Genomic DNA, 24793 nt, shown 5'->3' with positions numbered 1-24793 from the left:
TTAAGATGAACTAAAGTTTACGCATGCAAAATTGTGGCAGGGAAGGTTTGCTGCTTCAGTAGACTCAATTAATTGCTGTAAAAACAGACTTAATGTGAGAAAGAGTACTGAGCAGCAGCAACACTTTTCACCATACTCAGAACAAAACCCAAGCTGGTGGATCCAACACTGTACTCGGAAGAGACTGGAAATAAGCTGTACTATCTCTTTTATATAAAACCACAAGAATGATTAGTCACATTCCAGATATTTCTGGACTCCTGCAAGTGTAGCACTCACAGGCTGAGTCAGAACTGAGGTCTCCATTCTGCTCACAATTGCATAAGAAGATTCAGGGACATCACCAGAAGTTTACATTCTGACTTTTACTGAGTAGCAAAGCTGACTGACCAGAAATATAAACCAAGTAAATCCCATTGACTGCAAATACTGTGACCATGGCTTTCAACGGAACGGAAGTTGTACTTAGGAAGAACTCCCAAATGGGGAAAAAACAAACACAAAAAAACACAAACAAAAAAAAAAACACAAACAAAAAAAAACAGCAAAGCATGGCCATAGCCATTTTGTTTACAGTAACACAAGAGTATTGTTTACCAAGCCTGCAGCAAAGACAGCCTAACTTCCTACAGCAGCCTTAGCCAAGCCAAGGCAGTGAGATATAGGCCTTGAATGACCCGGAATTTAGGTTAATATATGCACAAACAGCAGTGACAAGCTCCAAGGTGAAACACAGACTACACATATCGGAAGTTATCCCTAATTCCACATCCGAGAGGTGCAACTTGTCCCCATTCAGGCCCTGACTGACCTCTCCAGTTACCTACCACAGTTACCACAGTTGACACCTGCCGATGGTTTAACATGCAGAATTGAGTGTTCCTGCTGTAGATGTGATCATTTTACTACACTCAGATATACTCAGCATTTGTTTTTTGCCTCTCAGTCCTGCTGGAACCTGCCAGCAGCTACTGCTGGCTTCCCAGCATTCCCAACAAGGGAGGAGTTAAATGTCCTTCACTATAAATCCCCTCCAGGATTTCATGGAGTGAGACAACAAAAGCAGAGAAACCAACTAGGGTAACAACAACAACAAGGGTGGGTGGCAGGAAGGAAGGAACAGTTCACAGCACCAGCCTACACTTCCATCTGAAGTTCAGAGCTGCACCAAGACCCAGCATTAAGTATCTTATCCACAGGTGGCAGCTGCTCACCCCGAAGAAAATGAGATGAAGGACAAGCAAACATTTTTTCAGAGTATGTTTAACATGTTAGTACGTTAAGAAGTTTCCGCTACAGTTCCATACATAAAAATGTGGGTCGTTACCAAGATGTTTCTTTTTGGTTGTTTGATAAATAGCTGTGACATTTTTTAATCTGTGAAACAAAAACACGTGGGTGGGGGAAACAAGAAATGCAAATAATTTTGGAGTATACCCAAATACACACACTCAACATCAGCCTTGGTAAGTTTACCCCTGGTCACTGCTGCAGATAACAGAGAACACGGTTCTTCATTTAGTTGCGAGAAGCAACACAAAGGTTCAACTGGCCTTAAATGTTGGCTCAATATATAAGGAGTCAGGAAGAAGCTTCTTCAAGCAACTTTTTATAACACAGATCCCACCAGTTCCATCTCCAAGGGGATGCAAAAAAACCCAAAACACACCCTTGAAAATGGCAAAAGATAGGCAGACTATTCCTATCTGTTACAATCAGCAAACAATTGTGAAAAATCCAAAAGGGGAAGCAAAAATATCCATATAGAAAAATTCAATAAGCTCTCTTTATCATAGAATGTAATGAACTTTTAGCATGTGGGGGGTACAAAAATACAGAGAAATAATTAGACTTTTATTATTAAAAACAACAGAGGACTAACTTATGACTATTATGCACAAAGGCTACTAGGAATACATTAATTTTCAAAACCAGAAAGACAACCTACTGAAGGTAAAATGAAAAGCAGCTAAAACAGAAGAACAGAGATGTGTGATTTCTCATCTTTTGTTCCAATACATTAAAAGGCTACCAATGAACAAAGTACACCTATTATTCCTAAATGAAAGAATTTGTTTAGATTGAATGATGGACAACAAGACTCAGCTGCCACACAACCAGCTACTCCTTTGAGTCTCATGTCTGAACCTGATTCCTGGATGCCAAGATTGTCCTACTGATGCAGCATCAGTTACATATCCATCCTTTTCCTCCATTAGCCGCCATTAATATGTATTAAAAAGGAAGTACCTACATATGTTAAACTATTCATCACCATTCTACTTCAATTTCCTAAAAAAGAACATGCACCTACACATTTCCATTAACGATGCTGACACTAACAAGGGGTGAACTGAGCAAGGTTTCTATTTGTTGTTCTTCTACCTACTACCTCCTTTGAACAGTCCACATATAAGCACTTCAGACCATACCCTCCCATCCTCCTGTATGTCTGCAACTGCCTTCCACCAAACATTCAGTTTTCTTAAAAATAATCTCTCCTATACCACCTACATGTCCTCAGTATAGCATATGGATTCAATGGCTGTGCACATTAAAAATTAATTGTTTGATGGGTTACGACATTCTGCTATTTACCAATGCCAAAAAAACCCTGACAGCAAACCAAACAAATAATAAAAATGCCACCATGAGCCAAAAGAATCACCCTCTGTTACTATTTACACAGAAAAAGAACTGGATGTCTTAGAGGGCATGCAAAGAACTGCCCAGAAAGAAAGTGCTGGCAGAGCCTTTTCATACCTACATAACATGCACCAAATACAGGAAACAGTGGACACTGTTACTACTTTTAGTCATGCAGGCTGCTGTGATCTTCTACAATCTCTGAAGAATTGTAACTGTAAGAAGTATCACAGGCACACAAAATATAGAGACACACCTTTCCATAATCTTGTGATGACTCCACAAGGGGAATAAAGCGGATTATTCAATTGAGGAATAACTCCTTGAATGATCGTAAGTTTTTCCTAGCTTTCTTTAAAATAGTCAGCTGCAGTGTTCAAACAAACAAGTATCAAACCACTTTCATTTTGTCCACTCAAAAAAACAGCATAATTAATTTCACATGTCCATAACCGACCTCACGTCTATTTATCATTACAAAACAAATACAACTTGCAAACAGCCCTGCTGTTCTTCACAGTCAAACTCTCACTGCTACCAAATGGTAAAACTGATAAATTACCTGATGAAATTACTGAACATAATCAGAGGTGCACTGCTGCCTCCACAGTGACCAAAACTTATGTGAAAAATTGAACCAAATTAGCCTCCAGATACGCAGGGATTCTTCAAGAACTATCACACGCATCTAGTCCTAATGAAGTTAATGAAACTACCTAGGCAGCGAGGTCAATATCAGCAGGTTTCATTCCAGGAGTGGAGTTTTAATCTGTAAGTAGCACACATTGCTAAGGAATAACGCACCACGAAGTCACAATACCCAGAATGTGGTGTGTCACTATCCAATTTATTAGTGGAATGCAAATGATAAAGTACTGTGTTAATTATTTAAGAAGTGATGTGGAAATGGTTAGCTGGTAAAATCCACTGCAGTTCTGGAAAGAAGTCAACTAAATGTCAGAGAACAGGAGACTGGGTCAAATTATGCCTGCTTGCAAGTACAAAGCCTGCTGAAGATCAGATAATTTACTACAAATTTATGTAGAGCAGTTCATTCTCTAAGGTGGGACAGGAAGACAAATTAGCACATTTTTAAGAAGCAACAATTATAATATTATTATTATGAGAAGGTTAGTTCATGAATCTTACATAAACAGTTTCAGACATAATTATTATAATACTTATGTAATTCATAGCAGATTTACTAAGTCTAAAGGAGGCTTCTTAACATGACACTCCATCACACTGATGCCAACTCCTAAAGAAACGGGAAATCAATTTTTTGCAAATGCAAATTACACAGTGGGTGGATAAGAAAAATGCAAACTGCAAAATCCTACACTAAATAAAAACATATATAAACAAGGTGACAGCCTGGTAAGTGCTCCTCTTTAGAGAGCAAACAAATGGCAATCCCGTTTTCATTCTGAACAAGCTCCTTTGAAATATGGAGGATGGTGACAAAAGGAGACCCAAAAGGAGTCTTCAAGCACTCTTTTGATCGAGCAATATTTATTAATTGTAATTAATAACTGGAATATCCACAGCACACCAAACTTCTGGAGGGAAACTGCAGCTAATAATGCAGAAACTAAAAAAAAAATAATCCCAAGACAGGAAAGAATATACCTATTAATTCAATCAAATTCTATCGACATTGGTAACATCTTCATTCAAATGCTTTTGTAATGACTCAGTATTTAAACATCACTGTATATAACGAGCTTCTTCCTGATTTGAATAAACAGAGCAGCACTAGGCCCAGCTATTGCCGGCTGTGGTATTCTCATTACAGAAGGAAACAGTTTTCATAGGCACAAAATCGTATTTCCCCTATCTTAAAATCTGTACATTTTGTAGAAAATGTCAAACATTGCAAGCCGAGTGGCAGCCTCAGAACTCCCAGGCAGGAAGGACCCAGCAGGAGTGTGCAGGTGGCAGCTCAGCCCAGGGTGAGGGAAGAGGAGTGCTCTTCATATCACAGTCAAGGGACTCCTCCAGGCAACTTAAAAAGCAGCACTGAGAGATTTGCATCTAATCCTCCCCAGCCCAGGCGAGGATTTCTGTGATATAACGCTAGACAGCCACGTGCAAGTGAGAAGGGGGTTCAAAAAGCTTTAACAAGTCAAAGAGAGAAAGACTAAAAAGAAATACGTGAAAACTAATAGCTGAGGAGACTATTGCCTCTGACTTTAAATCCTTTCATCACTCTTTTCGTCCAGGGGAAGCAAAATTTATTTATAGTATTTGAGAGAGGCAGGCAGAAGAAAAAAGTAAGCTTATAATCGTGTTTGATCATCCTCAATATCTTACTGTTTCTGCTCTTTTTTTTTGCCAAAATTCACTCATTGTGACTGCTGTACAAAAACTGACAAGGAAACAGTAAGCAACTAAAAGGATACCATTATTTCAACAGTCCCCTTGCCATACGAATCCCAATTAACTGTATGTCAATGACTGAAACAAGGGCTACTCGGTTTCATTATTATCACTATCTGGGTAGGTTTTACACTCAAAACAGAACTTCACCCTGAATGTAAAAAAAAAAAAAGCATAGACAAGTCGTCTGCTTTTGGGAGGCGGCGAAGGCGGAAATTACCTTTAAAGGTGAACAGTCGTGTGGATATAGTGGACAATATTCTGCCCTAAGAATAAAGAACGAACATACCAAACTGCAGCTACAAGTTTGGGATTGGTTCCCCCCCCCTCCCCCAATTAAGTGATTTACAGAAATGTATCCTGATTTATGGAAATATATACAAATGGAGAATGTCCGTTCGGGCTGAATGGATGATTACTTAGCAGATTCACCCTACATCCTCATGCCCTGCTATACCTTCCTATTTTAAATGTACCAAGCCGCGTATCCAATACAAGCTGAAGTACAGTCCGCCATAAGAAGTACTAGGAGTGCCCTTGAAAAATGTCCAGATTGCAGCTAGTGCACAAAGAACCTCGCCATGAAAATAAAGCGCATGAGAATCTCTCTCACCCGGCAGCAAGTGAACAGATTAACTTCCCACCAACATCGGAAGACAAAGCGTCGGCAAGACACAAGCCAAGCTTAAGACGTACAGGAGGAAAGAATCAAAAAATAAACGAAAAAAATGTGTTTAGCAATTCATCCCGAATGCTCTCCTTCGTATTTCTCTTCCCTCAAAGAACGCTCGACGGTGCTGAACAGCAGTGCTACATGAGAGAAGCGTGAGCAGCCAGGTATTGCCTGCCATAGGTGAGGGAGCGCTGGTATCCCCCTTCCTTCCCTTGCCACACAGGAGGCGACGATGCAGATCTCCCACTCCGCCACCAAAAAGCGAAGCAGAACCAGCATCTGGGGCGGGAGAGGGGGTTTTTAACAGGGAACTTTTTGTTCCTTACACACGCAACCGAGACCTTTCAATTTTTTTCTTCCCACACCCCTCATCTTTCCATCTTTTCTGCCAAACCCAGACGGAAATAAACGTTATTCTTTAACAATACTATTTAATAAAGAGTACCAAGACTCACCATATCAGCTGGAACGCTGCTGGACATTTTGATGTTATCCTAAATGGTTTAAATCAACTTATAAAAAAAAAGCAGCACCAAAAGTAGCCCGCCGGAGATCTTCAAGAAGCAAAATCGGAGTCAGCGTCGGAGGCAGCAGCTTCCACGTCCCCGACACGGGAGAGGTGCCCGGTGAGCAGCGGGGAAGGCTGAGCGCAGGATATCCAGGGGCAGCGGAGCCGGGCTGTGCCCGAGGAGCCAGCGGGAGACCAGAGATGGCAGCAGATCCCTGTCAGCAGCGGCGGCGGCGGCGGCAGCACCAGCAGTGCCAGGTAGGGCAGGCAGCAGGACTACCCCGACACATGAGCTGCGTGAGGGCTTTTTCCCCCCTTCTCTCCCTCTGCCTTGTGTCCCAGCCTCGACAAATGACGACGGGATGATTCACGCGGGATAATGGTGCGTCCAAGTCACCTCCTCAGCTGGCGCAGCGACCCGGGCGCGCAGGCAGGACCTGGCCGTGCCCTAGCGGCGGGGCAGGAGGCGGGAGGGCCGGGGTGGGCCCGGGGCCGCTGGGGAGGACGCGGGGCTGCGGCCCCCTCTAGGCGGTGTGCGGCATCCACCAGCGCCGCGGGCACTCGGGCCGGGGAGGGAGGGAGGGCGGCCGGAGGGGAGAGCGCTCCCCCGCGGCGCTCGGCGGGGGCCGGGGGGCGTTCGACGGCGGCCGCCTCCCGCAGCCTCAGCTCTCCGCTCGCATCGCCGCCACCGCCTCCTCAGCCCGCCCTCCCGCCCTCCCTCCCCCGCCTCGTCCGCCGGGGCTCCGGGCGCCCCCCGAGAGCCGCGCTGCGAGCCGGAGGTGCCGCTCCCTCAGCGCGATCTCCGCCCGCAGCCGCCCCCTGTCATCTTCGGCTCAACCCAACATGGCGCCCGCCGAGCCGAGCGAGGGGACGCGGCAGGGGAGAACGCGGACCCTCCGCCGCCTCCGTCGCCCCCACTCCCGCCGCGTCACACGCCGCCGCCCCGCACGGCACCATGGGGCTTGTAGGCGCCGGCACCCACCGCCACCGGGGCGGGGCCTCCCGCCCGCTCTCTGTGGCGTCCCCGGGGCCTCCCTGGCCCTCCCCGCCGCCCCCGCCCCTCCCCGCCGGGGCTGCCGCTCGTCCCGCAGCGCGGCCGGAGGGGCTGGGACGGTTCCGCGGCACCGGCGCCGCTCCCCCGGGGACCACAGAGATTCCCTCCGGCCGCCACTCACTGCGGCCTTACCGCGAAGGCGCTGCAGCTGCCTCAGGAGCGTTCGGGTGCTACAGGCTGGGGACAGAGTGGCTGGAGAGCAGCCAGGCAGAAAGGAACCTGGGAGTACTAATTGACAGGAAGCTCAACATGAGCCAACAGTGTGCCCAGGTGGCCAAGAAGGCCAATGGGATCCTGTCCTGGATCAAAAATAGCGTGGCCAGCAGGACCAGGGCAGTGATCCTTCCCCTGTACTCTGTGTTGGTGAGGCCACACCTTGAGTACTGTGTTCAGTTCTGGGCCCCTCAGTTCAGAAAGGATATTGAGGTGCTGGAGTGAGTCCAGAGAAGAGCAACAAGGCTGATGAAGGGACTGGAGCACAAGTCCTATGGGGAGAGGCTGAGGGAGCTGGGGTTGTTTAGCCTGGAGAAGAGGAGGCTCAGAGGTGACCTCATCACTGTCTAGAACTACCTGAAGGGAAGTTCTAGCCAGGTGGGGGCTGGTCTCTTCTCCCAGGCACTCAGCAACAGGACAAGGGGGGCATGGGCTCAAGCTCTGCCAGGGGAAATTTAAGTTGGAGGTCAGAAAAAAATTCCTTCCAGAGAGAGTAATCAGGCATTGGAATGGCTGCCCAGAGAGGTGGTGGATTCCCCATCCCTGGAGGTTTTTAAACTGAGATTGGACGTGGTGCTGAGTGCCATGATCTGGTAAATGGACTGGAGTTGGACCAAGGGTTGGACTTGATCTCAGAGGCCTTTTCCAACCCAATCGATTCTATGATTCTATGATTCGCGGCCCCTTCCTCCTCCCGTAGGCAGTGCCGTGCCTAGCACGTGGCCTGCGCTGTTCGCCTGTACTTCCAAGAAAAGTAATTAAAAGAAGGAAATTTTCATGGAATCTTAAGGGGTTGGAGTGGACCTTAAAGGTCATCCAGTCCCAACACCCCCTGCCATGGGCAGGGACACCTCCCACTGGACCAGGTTGCTCAAGGCCTTTATCCAACCTGGCCTTGAACACTTCCTGGGCAACCTGTTCCAGTGTCTCACCACCCTCACAGTAAAGTATTTCTTCCTAATACCTGACCTAAATTTCCCCTCTTTCTGGTTGTACCCATTACTCCTTGTCCTGTCACTACAGTTTCTGATGGAGAGTTCCTCTGCAGCTTCCCTGTAGGTCCCTTTCAGATACTGGAAGGTTGCTACATTTTCATGTCACTGTTTTACTTTTTTTGCACCCCAGTTCTGCAAGTCTGGGCCTGTAAGTCACTTCTTTGTATTTCCCATTTCTCACATTATTCTTGAGGTTTTGTTTGGGGGTTGGTTTGTTTTGTTTTGGGGTTTTTTTGGGGGTGGGGGTGTTTTATTTTGTTTTTTCCCCCCAAACTGTAGTTTTAGTAATGAAAAAAGCTTCTGTAAGATTCACAGCGCAAACAATGACTTCCAGCTTGGAAGCACCTGGCGAAAAAGCGCTTCCTCAGCATGTCAAATGCCCCTTCAAAAGCCACCCTGCTTCCTGAAGAGCCCCATGTTTGTTATGCATCCAAGTAATCTGAGACGCTGTGTGCAGTGGGCGTTTTATTCCTTATTCCAGGCGGCTCCTGGAGACCAGCATTCAACAAAGAAAGGCAGTGCCTGCTGAAAAGTGCACTCCACCTCAAAGACACAAAAAATCCACACAAGGTGCAGATCTGTTGAAAAAAATGAGCTAGCCTTTTGAGAGGGGTGTGGAGAGGCACATTCACATATTAATACTGTGAAACTGTCCAAGAAAAAAAAATAAATCAAGAAAATCAAGCAGATGGTGACAGATGGTTCCTTTGTGGACAAATCTCATGTAAAACCACAGGAAATTAAGACAGAGTTGTTCCCTTTAATACTAAAAGTTTGAGGTTGCCTTTCTTAGGACTTCATGCTGCAAAGACAACCCCTGGCAAGACACCATCCCTTGTAGAGGTTATAAATCTTTACTTTGTACCCTGCCCCAAAATAGCACAAAGCTACTTCCTTCAGAAGACAGATCTGACAGCAAGCAGCCCTGTCTGATGCCTGGGAGCAGAGTTGGGTACCAGCAGAATTGGCCCTACATGTGTGACCTCTGCCATAACTCTGTACTGATACACATTGTATGACTTTAGGCACATCCTTCCTTCTCTCATCAGCCTCATTTGCTTAGACGGTACATTTTGGGAAATCAGTGACATCCCCACTCTGTCAGGCCTTCTAGACACCAACAGTATATAAAAAGCTTTTGTTTGTGGTAGTAACAGAAAATTGTTGAAGCACCACTTGCTTTTTCTCTAATGGGGTGTCCTTGAGGGACAGAGGAAGTGCAAGGGTTCCTCATTCCTTTTTTTGGGGGGGGGTTGGTTTGGGTTTAGTTTTGGGGTTTGTTTTAACAGATTATCTAAATAAAAATACTGATAGAGTCCAAGAGATGACCCTTGAAGGATGTCTCTTCATTCCAAATAATACTTATTCCTAGGCACTATGACTTTCTAGTTAAATCAGTGACAGATTGAAGAATTGTAATAGATCTTGCTGAGTAGAGTTTACAAGTAGAACCCTGCTGATGTGGGCTTCTCCCTGGAGAAAAAAAAAGAGAACCAAAACCCACTTACATACAACATCTTAAATTTAAATGGGATCTTAAGATGTGCTTTAAGGCCATCCTGCAGACCAGCCCTTCACACCCTTTAGACAGCAGCCCTGTATGGGTGCCTCGAGGTGATCTCAGGGTAATTTAGGAGGTGCCCTGACCATACCCTTCCCGCTATCACTCTCATAGTAGGGACAAGAGAATAGGTACCACAACTGCTTTTCAGACACTGCAGGTCACAGCTGTCTCCTGCTGCAGACTGAAATCAGTGGCAACGCAAAATTATGTCCTTGGCCGCACTGTGACAGCTGAGGTACATGGCCCTTCTCACCCGCTCTGCTACAAGGAGGCAAAGCACACCATGTAATCCTCTACAGCTCACGGGGTCAATTGAAAAAGGTTGTGTGGAAATACCCTTTGATCAGACATCGAGAAGTCCATGTGCCCAAGCAAGTCAGGCAAGTAAGGACAGCAATAAGCTCAGGCAAACTGGATGAGTGGTCAGCAAGGCAAGCAGACAGCAGCAGGGCACACCTGCTGCGTTGGAGATGGATCTTTTAAATTATTTAGATGGAGGAACTCACCTGTAGTGCATAAAGATAAGTACATCCTTGGGACATTACCATAGGAAAGAAACCAGCATGATTTTGTGGGTTTTGCCTTTTTTCTCCCCTCTATTTCAGCAGTCCATTAAGAGGAAGGATCATGCATTTTGTGTTGATGAAGTGGGGTACAAGAGGAGTCAGGAGTCCTTGCTACTGTGTTTATACAGTCAAGTTGTTCAACTTTTCTGCCAAGTGTTGTATAAATGAGGGTCAGTTCCTCTCTTTGGCGCACAGCTGTACTGACCAAGAGATGTCAATGATCTATTATTATTATTATCTACTACTGTGACAACTACTACAACTACTATCTCTAAATTAATCTACCATTAAGACTGCTGACCAGAATGCCATGGTATTAGGCACAGCACAGTATAAGTACATATCATGTTCTGTCCTGAAGGGTTCCTGGTGTTGGGTTTACTCAATAGTTGACATATATCACATTTGAATGATTTCTTTTCCCTCCTGTCTCTCATCTATGATAACCAAACACAAATGAGTGGAGGATCCAACACAACTGGTACACACTGGGGGTCATTCTAGGGTGATTGTGTGCCAGACAAATTAATAAAAAAAGGTGCTGCACGATGATCCTGGTAGAAGTTGTGCTACATATGATGATAGGGGCACATCCCACTGATTTTGTAATTTAAAATGCAGGGTGGTCAAATATGAAACAGAAAAAAGGTCTTTTCTCTTTGGCATGTATTAAAAATGTTGTTATGATAGTATTCATTTCACATTACAGAGAGGAAATGAGAGTTATGGTCAGCAGTAGTCGGCTGGAACAAGGGACCCTGCAAAAGCATAACTGCAGGCTGAGTCTGGGATCAGCTTGCAGATAAATCCCAGGCAAGTGCTACAGGCATACACGTCCAAAAACAAATCTTTTCTCCATTTAAGGATCAAGCAAAAAGGGTAAATGCTGTTCAAGAGGCATGCTAGCAACACAGAGAGCTTAAAAGGCTATTCTGCTTTTGGGGCCTAATCCTGTACTCAGATGCACAAATCTTATTTCCATTAAGTCTCCTTTGCAGAACTGTCATGTGAATTTAGCCATCCAGGTACAAAATCATTCATCATCATTGTCCTGGACATTTATGGGGGAAAATGATGAAGTACAAAACTTGTATTTTGCTCCTCATTTGAAAAATATGACATGGCATAAGTAGAATTTGGCCATCCTGTGTTCCCTTTGAGAAGATTTGTGTCAGGTATCTATAAGTACACTGGGCTGTGGATTTAGCATTTCATGGCCATCAGTACTAGTTGAAACCTGACTCTGTACTGAGATGTGCTTAGTAGGAATAAAAGGTTTGTTACACTAAAGCAGATTAGTCCAGCCAATGTGATATCCTGTCTCCAGCAGTGGCCAGCATCAAATGCTTGAGAGAAAGACACACCAACTCCCACAATAGGCAATCACATTATAATCATCTTATTTGCTAAGTTTCCATTGCTGCCAAGGTTGGCAGAGAGGCTGGTTTATGCCCTGAAGCACAAAACTTCATGTCCTTTATAGCCTTAATGGCAACATGACCCAATGTTAACATGTTAGACTGATTGCTGTTCTTCAGAAGTGCAGCACTCTCTCCTGGCAGTTGTTATTGCTGGAGTTGGTGACCACTTCAAACCTACATCCCAAGACTGACATCGAAAACTTTCAGTCCTCTGCTGTTCTCCAGTGCTTTTGCTTTGAGGCAGAGCAAGAGCATCTTTAGGAGAGGGAACACACCACCACAAAATTTCTTTTAAGGCAGTTTCTGATTTGTCTCTAGATTTTCAGAGCAGCTTAAGAAGGTGAAAGGCTGCTGAGACAAAGGGTTTAATTCTCAAGGGTTTGGCTGTGGGACAGATCAGGATTCTTTCCCTCTCTGGCAGCCACACAGGCAAGATATGCAGGGCAGCAGGGAACACACCGGGTTTCTCAACAGGATACTTTTAATACCTTTGTAGAAACACGTGGCCTTTTTTTTTTAACTCTTACAGAGCCGAATTTGCATTTAACTCCGTGTGACTCAGTCACACTCAATTCAGGCCCCTTACAGAGAAGCATTCAGGCAAAAATCTGCACTAGAAGTGAGGGCTGACCACCCACTGTCTGCTCCTATGCACTGTTGGTTTCTCATTCTGGCCTCTGGAAAAAAAATCTTATTTTGTGTTTTCAGATTTTTCCTTTTTTTCACTAAACTGATTCCTGTCCTCTTGGAAGAACACTGATTTTTGCCTGTTTCCTGCTCCTGTGTCAAGCCAAACCAGCATGTGGTTCCTATCAGCCTCTCTGTCAATGCCAGCAGGCTTCTGGGAATAGCATTCCTCAGGTCCTCACCTTTCTCCAAACCAGCAGAAAGGCAACAGAAGGACCTCTGAGATTTTGTAGAGTTTATAATACACACAGCCAGCTAGAATCATGATTTATTTATTTATTTACTTCTTAAGTTACTCATCAGACTGATCTTTCTGGAACATAAAACCACATGGCTATTTAAAACAACTTGTGTTGTTCCTCCAAATGCCCCAATATGCTTTAAGGATTTATTTTTCCCTCTCACATTCGCAGCACCTATGTATAAACACAAGACAATAGGAAACAACCAAGTGATATTGAGTGTGCAAAGTTAATCCTGACCTTCCTGACGTGGCTGAACCAGGCAGGAACCATGCTCTGCCAACCTAATGGGTCTTGCAGAGACACAACATAGTGGTGTTACAGTTATTGATGTCACAAATTATGTCAGGTAACTCCTAGGAGCAGGACTGAAGATTCATAGGAGGGGGTACAAAGGTGGAATAAGGAGAAGGAAAGAATAACGAGTATAAGACCAAGAAGTCACCAAGCCTTTTATAGAGTAGTCACAGAATCACAGACTGTTCTGAGTTGGAAGGGACCCACAAGGATCATCAAGTCCAACACTTAAGTCAATGGCCCATACAGGGGATTGAACCCATGACCTTGGCATTATTACAACCAAGTTTTAACCAACTCAAATCACCAGTGCTCTTGAGGTGGTTTAGCTATGTGTACATCTAAGAATTAACAGTTATATGAACTGTCCAGTTCATACATAAAAATAACCCCGAACAAAACTGTAAGTCCCTTACTTTATATTTGAAAAGAAACAGGAAGGAGAAGTTTTGTCAGAAAAGCATCCATCCTGGATCAGCTTCCTGACAAGGGGAACTGGGGGAACCATTAAAGTAATGCTCAAGCTCTGATCGTGAGACTTGAATTCAACAAAACATAGCAGCAAAATACTCTCTAATATCAGGAAGTCAAATATATGGAAATTAAGAAGTCCTGTACAACTGGTCATAAGGGTTATGGTGGAAAAAGCTATGAAAATTTGCCAGAGAAGAGGAAGATCAAAGATCAGGAAAAGTGCCATATCAAATTAAGAGACAGCTCTGCAGAAAAGGGAACAAGAATCTGTGACTCTGGAGAATGATTGTTGCAAAACTGAACAGTGCAAAAGAAATTGTCTGGAAAAAAATAATGAAAAATTCATAGTTTATGTGAAAGAGAGGACAGTAGAAGAGCAGCACCAAGTATCAGTCTCAGACCAATCAAGGATATAGAAGGAAAATGGCTTTGTAAAACTGTAAAACATGAGAGCTGAAGCTCAAGTTGCTTTTTGGTGCTACCAGGATCCCAGCTTTTGTTTGTGCCTTGTAGGAGCTGCTGCAGCCCAAGGCTGGGTGTAGCCTATTAGCTGCACAGAGCCAGGCTCAGCAGGGACGCTGGGATTCTGACTCTTTTATCATCCCTCTGTCCTGCTGACTGCAGCAGGTTAGTTTTTACATTATTAGGCAGCTGAGTCCTATTTTTTTTACTGTAAGGGTCTCTAGTGGGTAGCTAAACATTAGTGAGCTCCCATTATGGCTCTCATTTACTATTCATAAAATTAGTTCTAAAAATACTAAATTGAAATAAGAAATCATTTTTGCTTCTTTGATTTTCATGTCTGTTATCTATACTATGTTACAACTATTCAGATTTAAGTAACTTCATATGCCTGTAATTGAAGGCTGTTATTTACATGCATATGCATGTCTATATATATTTAAATGTATGCTTGTATAGGCTCTAAATCTATATGCACACATGCATATTAATTCTCTGAGCACTTTTTAAATTAGCTGAAGCTCTCACAGAGATTACACACAAATCTGATTGTATGCTACTTGAACCGAAAACAAAAACCCATCTCGGAATTTGCACCGAGGAATTAATTGTTGTTTATATACACTATGTCAATGTAACATAACATTTAATTTGCCTTATTTTCTATCATTCATTAGTCTTTAGACTAGAAACAATATCTGAATGAAGCAGTGTCTAGAAATGCTATTTTTAATTGGCTAAAGAAGTTGCTTGACCTCTGGTAACTGGCTACTGTTGTTGGGGAGACTCTCCATGAGTGGTGGGGCATTGTCTAAACATAGCAGGACAATAGTCTCATGTCATCCATAGGATATGGAGACACCACAGTTTTGTGTTTCTTTTACTTTATTACTATACATGGGAGGCACAATCGACAAAGACTTCCTGAGGATGAATGTTGTCAGTATATGAAACACTGAATGACTGCTTTTTGTTTTGCTGAATGGTCCCCTTTCTTTCAGTTTTAAAAGGGAAAATACAGGGAAAAAAAGTAGCTCTGGGGAATGGAGTCTTGCATATAGGAATTTTTTTAACAGACTTTAAGCTGCATTTTCTTGCAATAATTTTATATGAGTTTGACTCCACTGATGTAATCTGAATGACTCCTGGCTTACAATACGATAAGTGAGAGACTGGACAAATTAATAAGAACCTGAATTCTGCGTTACTTCCAAGCTCACAGTCAGCTGGGTCCTGAATGCTGCCAGTGTTGAGATTGATTTTTTTTCTCTATTTTCACTTTCGCTCATCACAATCATGAAACCCAAGAGGGCTTCCTTTCATTCTAGCCTCCCTTTCTCATTCTAGTCCCAAGACCTATGTGGACAGTAGTAGGTGTTTGGTTTCTAGACACAACTGTTCCCCAAATAGTTAGCATGAGAAGTCTTCTGATTGGTTTACTGTCAGCAAGAGAGCAACAGAGTCTGAAAGACTGAGTGGACAGATTTTACCATGTTTCAGTTTGTTCTGTGTATGTATAGTTGCTGTTAAAGAGCCTTGTTAGTTTCTACTAAGTTTAGTTTTACTAATTTTTAAAAATGCTTTTAATTAAAAGTTAAATAAAAAGAGAATTTGTCAGACCTCATTGTCACTGCTCACTTATGTTGAGTCTGCCATTAGCAGTGGGCTGGTGTCTTGGGTGGGAGCAACAGTGTCAATTTTTGCCCATGCACCAAAATGTATGCCACATCCTCAGATTCCTTTTATTGGTATGCTAAGGATGGGATTCAACTCATCTAAATCTAGTTCTTTAAAAACATTGGATATCTTATGTAAGCTACTTGTCAGGCCTCCATTTGTCATCAGTGGAGCAAGATACATCCACCACCTTGACCTCTTAGATAAGATGCTTAACTTCTTTCCATGGACCATTTAAAAAGCCCACACAATTAGTTTAGATGCTTCATTTTTATACAGCTGAAGGTAACCTTTGTGGACTACCCCCAATCTCTTTCACTTCTCCCCACCAGCACAATGTTTTCAGCTCCTCACACTGCTTATGTGGAAACTTCATCATGATTTGATGCTCAGGGCTGTTCCGCACCAACCCACCCAGACCCTGGCATTGTCCATGTTCCAGAGTGCTGAGATCCAGCCCCAAGGAGGCTGCAAATATTTATGCAGGACTTTCAGCATGAAAGCAGTACCACCCTGGCTGGAGTCAGTGGGCACAGTCTGAAGGAATTACATAACAGCAAGCAGAACTAGTTACATACTTCAGCAAGTGCATAAACTTTGGCAGGATCAAGGCTTAAATAATAATCACCTCGAGGCATGAAAATGTTCTTCTTTTGTTCCTTTGCAGCACAAAACTTTCTATTGTCACTTAATTAACTCATTTTTCAAACTGATGAATGATGCATTACAATCATGGCATCACTTGAAACGCCTTGATGCTCTCCTGAAGGAGGTGAGAAGGTTATGGGCTGCCTGTTCTATTAAATGAGGCTACTCGGGAATTACAACATGTGCTCTGGAGTCTGCAGCATCAGGTCCTTGAGTCAGAGCCTGGCTGCTATTAAACTATATGGGCAGAGTCCCACTACCCAGGTAAGAGTTGTATCAGGTCAGAAAACCTTTCATTTTTCCAGAAGGATCTTTATGTAGAACACTGAGGAGACAGTGAGGGAGCTGATAGTTAAAGGCTTGTTGAAGGAGAACAAGAAGAGAACATGAAAGGTTTGGGAAAACATACCTAGATCTCTTTTTCTTCATAGTTTTAATATGCCATGTAAGGTGGGTATGCTTTCTAGTTCACTGCTTCAGATTTCTTTGTAGATGCAGCAAGAGGTAGTTCTTAAATAGAGACTGTTATCCAGAATATTAGAGTATTTCAAGAGTATTAAAAATGCCACCAAACAAAGATCTTGTTCAGTTTCCCTACCCTTTCTGTGACAAATGACAGCAGTAGAAGTGGACTCCTGCTTTTCCTTATTTATGAAACACCTCTTCCCTTTTGTATGAAAAACTAATTTTCCTGTACTTTAGAAAGCGTATAAGTGGCAGTTAAGAAAGTGGGTAAAAGCTGTATATTAAAGTAGTGGAACAAGGCAAGGACTGAAAAACAAAAAGCTATTCAGACTTCTTTTTTTCCTAAAAGAAAAGGAATGAAAACTCTCATCAGACAGGATTCTTCTATTCCTGATTACTGTGTGTAGCATGATGAAACAAAAAATGCATTTCCATTTGAGCTTTTGCAGGCAGTATATGCCTGCAAACCTTTTGGTAAACAACTGATTTTCAAAGCAGCACATTTCTGCAGGCTGTCAGTGATCCAGCAGAGCTCTCATGCTGCTTTGACTTTTCCACCTCCCAAGAGTATTAGACCTTTACAATTCTTTCTAGGATCCTAGCAAATTTAATAATATAGGCAAACTTCTCCACAGGTTGATTTTGGATTTACAAGGCCCCTGGCTGTTTGCTTGCATAGATGTAACCACATGGCAAAACCCACACATCAGTCTTAAAAAACCCAATCTCATCTGCACAAAATAGATTTTACTCTTCAAACTCTTAACAACTGAGACTGGCAATGCATCACACTTGGCCATAAAAAGTTCTTCAGGAAGGAACTGGTCTCAAATAAGCCAGTTTAAATAAGACCATCTGGTGACTCTTAATCACATCCGAGCCTAGAATGTTGCAAATATGAGTCAGGTTAAAAAAGACATGAGAAAAGCAGTGTGAGCAGGGAAGCGCAAGAGTATTAAGTTAGAGTAGCTCACAGCCTGTCGGATGGAGAAGAACAATAAAGAGGAACGTATAGCTCAGTAATTCATAAAGTCAGGGACTAAGGCATTCTATTCTCATCAGAATGCTGCCATTTACCAACACTACCCTGCCTATTCTTGCATGTTTTAGCTTAGTCCTTATGTACTGCCCAGGTACTAATTCAGGTAGAGAGTTGAAAGATCAGTGAAGAGTTGAACATTATGTGTTTGCCATAGTCTCACCAGCACCAGACCATCCCTCCCCTGCTTGGTGAGCCATGGCAGCAGTGTTTGCCCTGCTGAAAATCCACAAGGACCCATGAGCCACTGTTGCATTTTCTGTATTTCCTAAGCCACTGGCAATATTTTGTAGAATTTGAATTTTTATATGAAAAGTAGTAAGGTTTGGTTGTTTTTTTAACTTCTCCACATTTGTTTCTCCTTTCCTACAGTTGAACCTTAAATAAACAACAGCCTGTAGCAACTTGTATCAAGAGTAACAAGGAGGTGGGTGACACCTGTACTGGTTTGAAGAAACAATTTAAACAGGTTGGTTAGAAATTCTTTTTCAAAGCATTTTTTTTTGTTTTAGCTGCTGGCATGCATTGTTAGATTCAGTTTCATTTCACTGTCTTCAACACCATTCCTTCTCCACAATAAGCATCCAAGTGATGCATCACAGGATTGCTGTATCACGGAATGTTGGCAAATAAATGAATGTGCTGACTTTTTGGCATGTAAGCTTTTTATTCAACCCTGTAATCTAAAGACAGGTGATTTCTTAAAATGGATTTGCATTCTAGCTAATATAAATAAGGAAATAAAGTGTCAGGAGAAAAGATCTCTGTAGACTTGGAAATTATTAGAAAAAATAAATTTTAAAAGGTGAGAGTGGCTTTCCAATTTAAACAATGTCTTCCAATTAGTTTAACAGGATTTGGTACAATGTTTTTCAGGTTGATGGACAATCAGCTGAAAAGTTTGGGCAGCTTGCATCTGATCCGTTCTGAATATTTTGTTTGCATTCAGCAGCTAGCAGAATGTGCATCTCTCTCCTCATCACTGACCTCCATTCTCATACTCTTCCTTTTCCTTCGTCTGGCAAAGTATTTTTGCACATGCTTAATCCCAAGAACATCACTAATCCCAGGCTATTTATGTGTGGAAACTAAGCACAGCCTGCAACACTTTATTGGCCTGTGCCAAGACACATACGGAGACATCCCACAGGAATCCATTGACTCTTGGGAAAGTCTATATTGTGTGCTCTGCACCTGGGGCTGACTTCTCCTGGCCAAGGATGGGGAGAAGACATCCTCTGCCTGTGACCATAAGGCAGCCGTCGGGTCATGCAAAATGTGACCTGAAAATCAGGCTTAAGCACCTGCCATGGCAACTAAATTCAGGAAATTAGTGAACTATTCAGATGGTCTATTCTAAATGCCAAGATCAAGAGGTTTGCTTAAGTCCATCTTAGATGTTTCAGCATGGTTTCTGCCTGTAAGGTCTGTGGTGTGGCAGGTCTGTGTGCAGCTCTGTTTCTTCTCCCTCATTTTCAGACTGCTGCCTTTGCAGCTGTGAAGAACAAGGACTTTGAAACACCTCTTGCTCTTTTCTCACACAGTAGATGACCAGACCTGCCAGAAAGTCCCACGGGGATAGTCTCTTCACATTTGTGACCTTGGCTCACTATCGGGGAATTTGTGTAAGAGGAAGCAATATGTGATGGATGCTCTTGTCATGTATTGATCTGATAAATCCTCCTAAGAGAATCTGGGCATCCGCTTCCTCCTACTGGGGAGCAGCAGCTCTTGGAGAAGCCAAAGAAAATTACTGATAAGAGAGGTGAACATATAATAATACATATATCAAAATATATATTTATAAAAGTATATCTGTGTGTGTGTGTATGACTATAGCCATTTGTTTCTGTTCCTCAAAAATCCCTTGCTTGTGAGTTCTAGTATCTGGTGCTTGGCCCTCAGGCATTTTGCAGAAATGGGTGGTTGTAGAATTAATAGACATTTTTGGTGGGGCCTTCTAGTGAAGGGCATTTGGGCTGTTTTAGTTAAGAGTCTAAAGCACCCTGAGGCCCCAGGGAAGTTTTGTGGATACTCTCACTCATCGTACAGGATCAGATATACATGTGCAAATAAAGCACAGAAGGATACAGTTATTGCTATGATTAATTCAACTTGAAAAGTATGAGAATAGAGAGTTTCTTTGTCCTTGTAGAGGACAGGTTTGTTGTTCTTTAAGCACTTTTGTGAGCAAATGAATGTTAAATTAGGTCCTGTAGAGACATGTTGGCAAGTGGCATAAAGAAGCTTGTTTGCAGCTCTGCAGGGATAGCTTCTTTTGTTAATCTACCAAATTAAGTATTGGGTAGTCTTGTTTGATGAGCAAATGGAAAAGGACATGCCAAAAGACCTATTCTTTTACCCTCCTGCTCTCAGTTCTGTGACCACTCTCTCCTCCCTGAGAGTGAACCAGAATTCTGTGTTCTGAAGGATCAGTACTTACTTTTCTGACATACGAGCCTGTCTCAGATCAAACACCTCCCTTGGAAAATACTGACACACATTAGAAAAAAACAAACCAAGCCAGAAGAAAACTCCATCTGTTAGTTTCTTAACAGGTTTCACATTTGTTTCAAGCATGCTGGTTGAAAAAAACCACCCCAACAACATAGTTGCATGGAAAAAATATTGGTTCCCCAATTCAGAGAGAAGTCTTCTACAGCAGCTTTGAACACTTTAGAGGTAGACTCCCTTCAAACCCATCTGAAAGTTGGTGTTTACCTTAAAATTCAAATGAACTACAAAGGCAGGAGCAGAGGGCAAATCATCCCATCTACTCTGGCTGTTGTCTTCATAGGAGGGAACCATATTTTGGCAACCCATCTCTCCTCTGACCAGACAGGCAGCCAACATGGCTGGCTTAGAGTAGATGCCTGACTCCTGAAAAGCTAAATTAAGGGGATGGGAATCCCAACCTTTAATTTTTAATCTTAAAACAAACTGAGTGTATGTGGGTCCCCCAAGAGAAGCTATTGTTCTTTTTCCAAAAATCCAAGCACTTCATGTCATGCCAGATCAATTTTAAGGAGTGGTTGCCTCTCGGCTGAGATGTGGTACTGTGGTATTCCTGCTGCCAGAGCATTCCTCCTCTGCTGATAATGCAAAACATGCCCCCTCCAGCTGCACACTGAGCAATGAGGAGTCTTGGCCTGAGAATAACAAAGTGCTCAAGTGATTTTGACCAGCACTTCTGAATTACACAACGTCATAATATTCAAACAACAAAACACTTTACTGCTCTTAGAACAACAAAACACTTTGCACACAGTAGTGAAGTGAGATATCCCTGTTTGCCAGAGCACAGTGTTGTCTCAACAAGGGATCCATGCCTGACCTTTCCAGCATTGATCACTGGAAATGCTCACACTACCAATGAGCTTTTACTTGTATGTTATGAAAATAATAGTCTCACTTATATATACCGAAGTCAGGGGGAAGGCAACAGCACAGAGCCCCAGGTAGGTTGAATATCCTGTAGATTTAAAGCTGGCAGTGTCTCCTTGTATAGGAACTAAAATATTTTGCTTGGAAATAAAGACCATAAGAAACACTCAAAAGCCACTGCTGGTACCAGTTTATTTACTGATTGTCACTTTGAAACCAGAAAGTGCTTATGCCTTTTAAAAATCTAAACACAGAGAAAGCAGAAAATGCAATTACTTAATTTTGTAATAAGACCCAGGCACAGGAACCCATGAGGATTTTCTTCCCGATGTTGAACTCCAAATCTCACACCCAGAGAAGCCACATGCTGGCTTTGGCTCCCAGCACTGTCTCTGAATGCCTTCCGGCTTGGAGAGGAGGAGGCCTTCTCTGGTTACCTTCAAACTTGTCCTTGGAGTGCAGGAAGAGAGGGAAAGGACAAATCTGTGTTGGCATCAGGAAAAGACTACTGTCTGAGCCTCTTGCTAGAAAGTGAGTGCACAGCACTCTTAGTGATGCTGGAGTTTCCTTTAGCCAAAATGTAAGTGTCTGCAAAAGGATTCCTCTCTCTGGAGGCAGCAGATGAAGGTCCATTGCTATTCCTACACTCCTTCAGGGATGCTCTATAAAACAGAAAAGCACCGTTGGACAGAGTAAATATTACCTGTCCCACTCACTGCTGAGTGCTACTGCTCTGCTCTGCTCCAGCTTTGAAAGCACAATGAAAATCATCTGCTTTTTTTCATGGATGCAACAGAAGTCATGGATTGATGAAGACTGAAGAAAGAAAAGTAGCAGTACCCAGAAACAGATCCCTGTAGACACAATGCTTGCTGGAGATGTGGTCACAAGTAGCTGCTCTCTTCTCTGGTTATTTCCATAGCACATGAAGTTCTATTGCAGCCATCTTGAAGCATGGTTATCTCTACCTAGATGGACTTACCAGTGTCCCAGGCTTCACACTTACAGTCCAGCCCAGATACCATCACCTTTCCCCTAATTCCTCCCACTACATCAGAGACAGGGAGGGGAGAAACAACTACTTTCAGAAGAACAATTGGACAAAACTCAAAAGTGAATGCTAGTTTAATATGAGGAGTATTCCACACAGAGTCAGGAAGAAAATCGCAGAATCACAGAATATTCTGAGTTGGAAGGGACCCACAAGGATCATCAAGTCCAGCTCTTAAGAGAAAGGCCCCTAGGGGGATCAAATCTACAACCTTGGTGTTATTAGCACCATGCTCTGATCCTAAAAGCCTACAAAATTCCTGATGTAGTAGTCTCAGCTGCTGGAAGCACCTACATGTTGTGGAGTGACTCCTTGCCTTTTTCAGAGCTGGACCTCATGCAGGAAAACAAATTACTTTTTTATTCCAGCAGCATCCCACCCTGATACCAACACCTTTGCAGAGAAGGGAATCTCACTGAACTTATCTTTGTGTGTGGTACAGCCACGAGGCAGAAAAACATCAGTGTACTGAGAACATGAAGGGATTCCAGGCTTTTCTGGCTGCCAGAGACAGGCAGGGGAGCCAGGGGTAAGCAAGTGAAGAGGTTCAGAGTAAAGAAAGGATAAATGTAAGCTTCAGCCATACAAACAGAGGCAAAAACATCTCTCCTCAAAGTCATTCCCCCTCTTTCAGCATCACCAGCTCCTGACATGTCACCATATGCTTTGTTTCCAAAGCTGAGGAAGGAAAGCTGGTGGAGGTGATTTTCTTACACTTCAGGATCCTTTCAAGCCTTAACAAAAGACTTACTACTTCTGACATTGGATTCCTGTGTCTGATGAACCCCTGACTTCTCTAACTTGAATAAGTAGTTTAATTCATAGCAGAGAGGATTTCAACGGGTGTGTTGTCATCACAGCATCATTCAACACAGGATAGGAAGGTGACCAGGAAAAACTGAAATTAATAGTGCTTTCCTACGATCTTCCTAGAAGAGTGTGAACAGAAAAAAGACATAGCTGTAGAGGAAATATTGCAATATCTGTATGGAAAGGATTCATGCTGTCATTTGCTCTCTGGTTCATTGTATTTGTTTTCCAGTACCACCACCACCACTCCCTTTACCATAAGCTAGCAACTTTTTAGAAACCTCTTCTCCATTGATATTTCACTTCTATTTCATTGGTTCAGACAACTTGCAGTGGCTTGGATAACATTTAGTCAAAAAACCCAGCCTGAATCAGATCAAACATTCTTTTCTTTGACAGAACACTTAAAAGCAAACCAAGAAAAATATATATGAAATGTATGGTTAATATCATAATATATTTTTAATTTTGTTGGGCTACTAAATTACAGGGATTGTAAAAGAAGACATTATATAAATCCTGTGTGAACATATGGCATTTTTTTCACCCTTCTGAGATTGCAGACTGAATCTAGGCAATCCTGTTAACAAAATGAGGCTTGTTGTTTGCAGAGTAGTGCTTAATGACAGTTGTCAGTCATCACTAGGTACCACACTCAAGGGACATCTTGATATGCCTGTGACAGACAGATTAGATATTGTCTGGAGAGGTTTATGCGGCAGCTGTAAGAAAGCCTAGCTGAGAGGAAATGAGGATTTAAAAAAAAAAGAGTGAGGAAATCTGATACAGCTTTTCCAGCCCCTGATCTCTGTGGAGCAGATGATTCTTCTGCCCAGGTATGAGCTGTGTGTATCTGAAGCTAATGGTTGAATGGGAGATGGCCACTGCTGTGATTTAATTCCAGTCACCCAGAATTGCAGCCTTGTTGTGAACAGACCTGGGCAAATGACAACCCTCTCTTCCCCACAAATGGCCATTTAATAGATTTTTCTTCCTATTCTTCATAATCTTTTACACTGAAGGCAAATGTTATCAGTTTGCCCAAGGCAGAAAGAGACTGAAATCATTTGGCAATTGTGACTTTCATTGCCAGCAGCAAGAGATAGTGGAGGGATGGGAGGGACACTGTTGCCTGTTCTTGTGCCCTTGAGGAGAACTATTCAGTGCCTGGAGAGGTCAGGAGCTGGCACAGAACCCTGCTCTTCCACTGCTATGTTCCTGCTGCCAGAGACCCTGGAGGCAGCCCCATGGCTCCAAGCTCGGGTATGCCTACAGGGAGTGCCTCCCAAACAGCTCTTTGCCTCACTTGTCCCTGTAAATTGGCCATATGGAAACCAAAGAGATGCAGTGGTCAACTCAGGAGTTTACACACACACTGCTCTCACAAAGACATGCTCTATATCCATGTGTGACCAGAGACTGAGCCTGTCAACCAAAGAAAAGGCTTTTCATGCATTTCTAGTAATAGCCACAAGGTCATTCAACATGGGTATGGGCAGCAGGAGATGGGATTTGGAGCCTCTGCTGCAAAAGTCCTT

General features: G+C 43.1%; 1 protein-coding gene across 1 annotated transcript in view; it reads right to left on the bottom strand.

Annotated features, from left to right (window-relative positions):
• UBL3 (ubiquitin like 3) overlaps positions 1-7145 on the bottom strand; it is a 61870-nt gene extending 54725 nt beyond the window's left edge. The window contains exon 1 of the mRNA XM_071553165.1: positions 6154-7145. Within this exon, the coding sequence (XP_071409266.1) occupies positions 6154-6180 (27 nt within the window). The 5' untranslated portion in view covers positions 6181-7145. The remainder of the gene's footprint in view (positions 1-6153) is intronic.
• Between the last annotated feature and the right edge of the window lie 17648 nt (positions 7146-24793).

Source organism: Pithys albifrons, chromosome 1, assembly GCF_047495875.1.
Source record: "Pithys albifrons albifrons isolate INPA30051 chromosome 1, PitAlb_v1, whole genome shotgun sequence".
NCBI lineage: Eukaryota > Metazoa > Chordata > Aves > Passeriformes > Thamnophilidae > Pithys > Pithys albifrons.
Note: the sequence above shows the minus strand (reverse complement) of the source record. Positions and strands in the feature narration are given on the sequence as shown.